The sequence below is a fragment of the Pinus tabuliformis genome, chromosome Q, assembly GCF_031772625.1.
Source record: "Pinus tabuliformis cultivar Carrire ecotype Pingquan chromosome Q, CPIR1, whole genome shotgun sequence".
Taxonomy (NCBI): domain Eukaryota; kingdom Viridiplantae; phylum Streptophyta; class Pinopsida; order Pinales; family Pinaceae; genus Pinus; species Pinus tabuliformis.
In genome coordinates, this window is record NC_142296.1 from 627,138,897 (window position 1) to 627,143,261 (window position 4,365).

At 38.3% G+C, this 4,365-nt stretch overlaps 1 protein-coding gene across 2 annotated transcripts; it reads right to left on the reverse strand.

Moving 5' to 3' along the window:
• Positions 1–562: 562 nt before the first annotated feature.
• On the reverse strand, positions 563–3,737 carry LOC149221014 (aspartate aminotransferase 3, chloroplastic-like). 2 transcript variants are annotated; one of them, XM_089382891.1, is made up of 3 exons: positions 3,243–3,731; positions 1,269–1,340; positions 563–1,061 (listed from the first exon to the last, which is right to left on the reverse strand). In XM_089382891.1, the coding sequence occupies exons 1-3, from the start codon at positions 3,462–3,464 to the stop codon at positions 1,047–1,049; spliced, it is 309 nt and encodes a 102-aa protein (XP_089239017.1). In that variant the 5' UTR covers positions 3,465–3,731; the 3' UTR covers positions 563–1,046. The 2 variants fall into 2 exon arrangements, with proteins under 2 accessions (XP_089239017.1, XP_089239018.1); XM_089382892.1 differs by lacking the exons at positions 563–1,061; positions 1,269–1,340 and adding an exon at positions 2,595–3,126 and having other exon boundaries at positions 3,243–3,737.
• Positions 3,738–4,365: the final 628 nt, after the last annotated feature.

A 4,365-nucleotide genomic window follows, 5' to 3' on the forward strand; every position in this document is an offset into this window, starting at 1 on the left:
CCCGCTCAAAGAGATTCATTAATAACCCTAAGACAGCAAACCCTAACTCTGGATGATGTCGCCACCGTATAAATATTTGAAATCCAATCATGCCTGCAAGAATCTTATTAACTCATTCAAAGAATCAATCCTAACTCGGCTAGGAACACACAACACAAAGGACATACACAGCTTCAGGTGGAGAAGTCCACTCGGATGCGGTATTAAAAAGATACAAGGTAAGATAACACGTTCAACACTCACGAATCAGTCCGAGACGAGTGCAACGATTGTTATAGCAAGGTTCATGTGAAAGGTATATCTAATGTCCAATAGAGTAGTCGACACAGATGATACAACATTAACAGCATATACAACACATTTCCATTAATAGATTATGCATTACAACAAATGAATCAGTTCAGATGTAGAACACATCGTTAAAGAAACATGCATTACAAGTGTTAAAGATCAGTCTTACAACAAATACAATACATGTGTGAAAATGTGTTGGTCTGTTGACAGGCTTCTGAATTAAGTAAAAGTTCCAAGACACATCGTTACACCATACATCACTAACCCTGTCAGCGGGGCGTTGGAGCCACTACTCACTCCTCAAAGAAAATATTACAGACTCTCTTTGGCTATGTGGGAGGATCTGAGGTGAAAATTCATTTCATGTACAAATGAGGGGGATATTTATAGCCAAGGGTGAAACTGACCCTTGTGTCTGTTTGACTACCCTCGTGACCATTTGACTTCCAGGACTTTCTGACTTACATGACTTTATGTTCAACAAGTGGGTCTCTTGCACTTCCATGTTACATCACATTGATTAACAACAAGCCCATAGTAGAGATGTGGGCAACATGACTCATTACTTAACATGACAATGCTGGTACATTTGTGCTGCTGCTGGAGTGCATGTCGAGCTACAGTGCTGCTGAGTGATGGATGTCTTCACGATGTATCATAGCTTCACCTTTGTACATATGCCATGATACATATGCCGCTCGTTTCGATGGGCATCAATACAAACAACGATGGCATCATGCATATCTCCATCACTATGCAATCGGAATCTGTTAGGCGAAGAACGGAGGCGATGTCAGAACCCGTCTCCCAAGACTGTCCTTAGACTCTGTTAAGAAAGCATTTACTATGCTATAGGGTCTGAAATAGCACTTGCCTTTGTAACACTGCTTCATATCCAGTGAGATATACAATTTATATAAAGATCTATGTATCCATATTAACAACCCATTTATAGTAAAAGTGTAAAACATTACCTCAGTTCGATACGCCCCAACACCCAAATTTAATTTCACAGGGCTCGAATCTTTGTTATAGGCAACTGTCACCTGGTCACATAAAGCGACAATCTTGTTAATGCGATAAAACTGATTAACAAACAAACAGGGGTAATTATAACCGCGAGCGTATTTGTTAAAAAAGACCATAAAGGCAGAAATGTAGACATGGCGAAAACTTTAGCAGGACAATAAAATGAATGAACCAGTTTACAGAGCCATCCAAATTCAGAATTTTCCATATATTTTGACTAGCCCATCTGCTGATATAAAAAATAAACGGCAGAATAAACTAGTTCACGGACTCGTGATTTTCTCTACAAACTCTGGACTGGCATGTAGTTTGACACACAAATCTAACATGCATGCGATGAAATGAGGAAGAAAAAACCGAAAATCACATAAACTGAAATGTTCACACAACAAATTGGCCCAAAGCCTGTCATCTTTGGACTAGCTTGTTGTAGCAGAGTATTGCAAAACTGGAACACTGACACAAAAACTTTCCCAAAAGATAATATTAAATTATCTGCCCTCGAAAAGCATAGGTTGGAAGGAGACACACTGTTGAAACAATCCTATTAGGCTTATCAAAATAAGCAAAGATGGGTAATGAGCTAATGAAGGAAAATTCTACTAATCACTAGGGTATGAGAGAAAAATTAATACAAATGAAGGTTTCCTAAAGTTAAGGAAGATGAGAAGCTATCCTAGAGTTGGAGAAGATGCAAGTTTGTAATATACCTAATGTGCAGAATGAATTGTGTAATCTAATGCAATGCACACCATGAATAAAATCATAAAGTAGAAGCACAACACCTTCCAGAATTCCTTGGAAGTATAAATTACCATCAAAATCAGCCCATAACTTCAAAATACCATATCCATAAACTACAACCTCTGATATTTCACATCAAGGTCGTGTCAGTGGTCACCAAAATAAAATCATTATCTCAATCATCGACCCAAGATATTTTTCTTCCTGAAGCCAAAAAAACATTTAATACTAAACAGAAAATATCCTTCACAGATAATAATTATCTTAATAAAAGAAGCCAAAAAGCAGAACAAGCTGAAAGCTTATTTTTCTTATCAACAGCTAGAAAGATAAGTTAACATGAAAAACGAGGCAACATCCTCTGCAAAAAGTTGTTCGAAACCCTCCTGCACTTATCTATAGTTTCATTTCATAAATCTAAATCTAAATACAACATATGTTTTAAATATTCCATCTCATCCTAAATAGGTAAATCTAATACCATACAACTATTTCAAATATCCCATCTCCTCTTAAACACACTGTGATTCTTCAAAAGAGTGTATAATATATCTTAACAAATATATAAAGATTCTGCATCCAAAACGATACCCAGATATGCATGGATAATAAAAGAAATGCTTAAAATAGATCCAGTAGTTAAAAACCAAAGCATCGTCAACAACATGGATCACATGAAATCTTGCCCTCTTCAGGGCACACGGAGATTGACTCATGAATTTTTCTCATTCGCCCTCTTCTTTTAAAGTGATTTTGTTGGATTGTTTTGGAAGAACCAGTACAAGCAAAATAATTAACAGGATGCTACCATTCACTGTCTTTTTCAAGCAAATTTTTTTGGGATCCTTGTGGAGAGGGTGATTTAGAGAATGGTCCGGTGACTCAGACTGCTGTCCACATAATTGTAAAATGATAGACTGTGGTGATTGAAAAATTAAATGTGCAGGTGCAACCTTCACAACCCACAGGTAACAACATGGATGTGTAATAAACCTGGTATTATAATTGAGCCTTGAGCTTAGCCAAGGCCGAGGCAAAATCAAAAGACCTAATCTGTCTCTGGGTACATTCACACAAATTTATAGATTAAACTCAACTCTTCAAGGCGATTACAATAACAATGATACAAGCAATTATATTTTTATCTGAAAAATGGTGATGAAAGAAGAAAATACCCCAAGAATCGGATCCTCTGGAGCCTGTTCCAAATGTTGGAATGCAGAGACTGCAGAACCCGCAGTTGGCTGAAAACTAAGATCCCCATCTCTATCTGACTGCCCCTCCATTGAAGTCGCACCTAATTGCCTCACTAGCGATTCAATTATCCGACCCGCAACACTTAAGCTCTCCTCAATCTGCCCCTCCTGAGACGAACAAGCCGATAAGCCCTTCTCCATTATTCTGTTTTAAAGGGATCGCGAGTAAAATGGTTGTTTTATAGGGAAGACCCAAAGAGGAAAATAATAAAATATTTTGTTTGGAGGAGACATAGTTGCACAGGAATGGATGGTGGTAACGGCGCCGATTCCGTGCTCCCCTTTCTCTAATCACTACATGGTCTGCAGTTCGTTCACAGTCCCAGCATCTCCTTCCCATGTGATTCGAGACTGGAACCCATGACCAAGGACAAGCGGTTCGAAGCTGGGTGCCGTAGGTGCGAACGTCTCACTCCCGTCTGTGGGAGAATTACGAGCGGTGGTCAAGTAATGGAATAACCAGCGCGCCCAATTTCAAAATTTAAAATTCAAATCCTTGATGCATGTATGGTATGGGATGAAGGGGTCACACGGATGACTGACAACATCACATGTATGGTATGGGATGAAGGCAAGTGTTATTTCATATCCTATGTCGTTTCGATGGGCATGAATACAAACAACGATGGCATCATGCAATCGGAATATGCAATCGGAATCTGTTAGCCGGAGAACGGAGGCGATGTCAGAGCCCGTCTCCCAAGACTGTCCTTAGACTTTGTTAAGAGAGCATTTACTATGCTATAGTCCATGAAATAGCACTTGCTGTAGCATCAAGGCAATGAAAACCGTATACCATAGTGCAACAATATACTCTGAGATTATAACTATAATTGGCTCGTTGAATGATAGAATATATATTGTTTGGTTCGTTGAATGGTAATATACATATTAATGTTACTGTTATTGACTAATAATTAAAAAAAAAATAATTGCTTATGGGTTTGTGACATTAACGCAATTCAATTTGCCTCCATGTCTACTCTAGTGGATTAATTCTTACAAAGGGATGACAATCTTACCAGTGCAAGTGAATAAATTG

What these genes read in the sequence shown, in the direction of transcription:
- LOC149221014 (XM_089382891.1), bottom strand. Translation starts at nt 3,464, where the DNA reads ATGGAGAAGGGCTTATCGGCTTGTTCGTCTCAGGAGGGGCAGATTGAG. An exon ending in CAGAGGATCCGATTCTTGGG is followed by an intron (nt 1,341 to 3,242) that starts GTATTTTCTTCT and finishes TTATGTGACCAG; the next exon opens with GTGACAGTTGCCTATAACAA.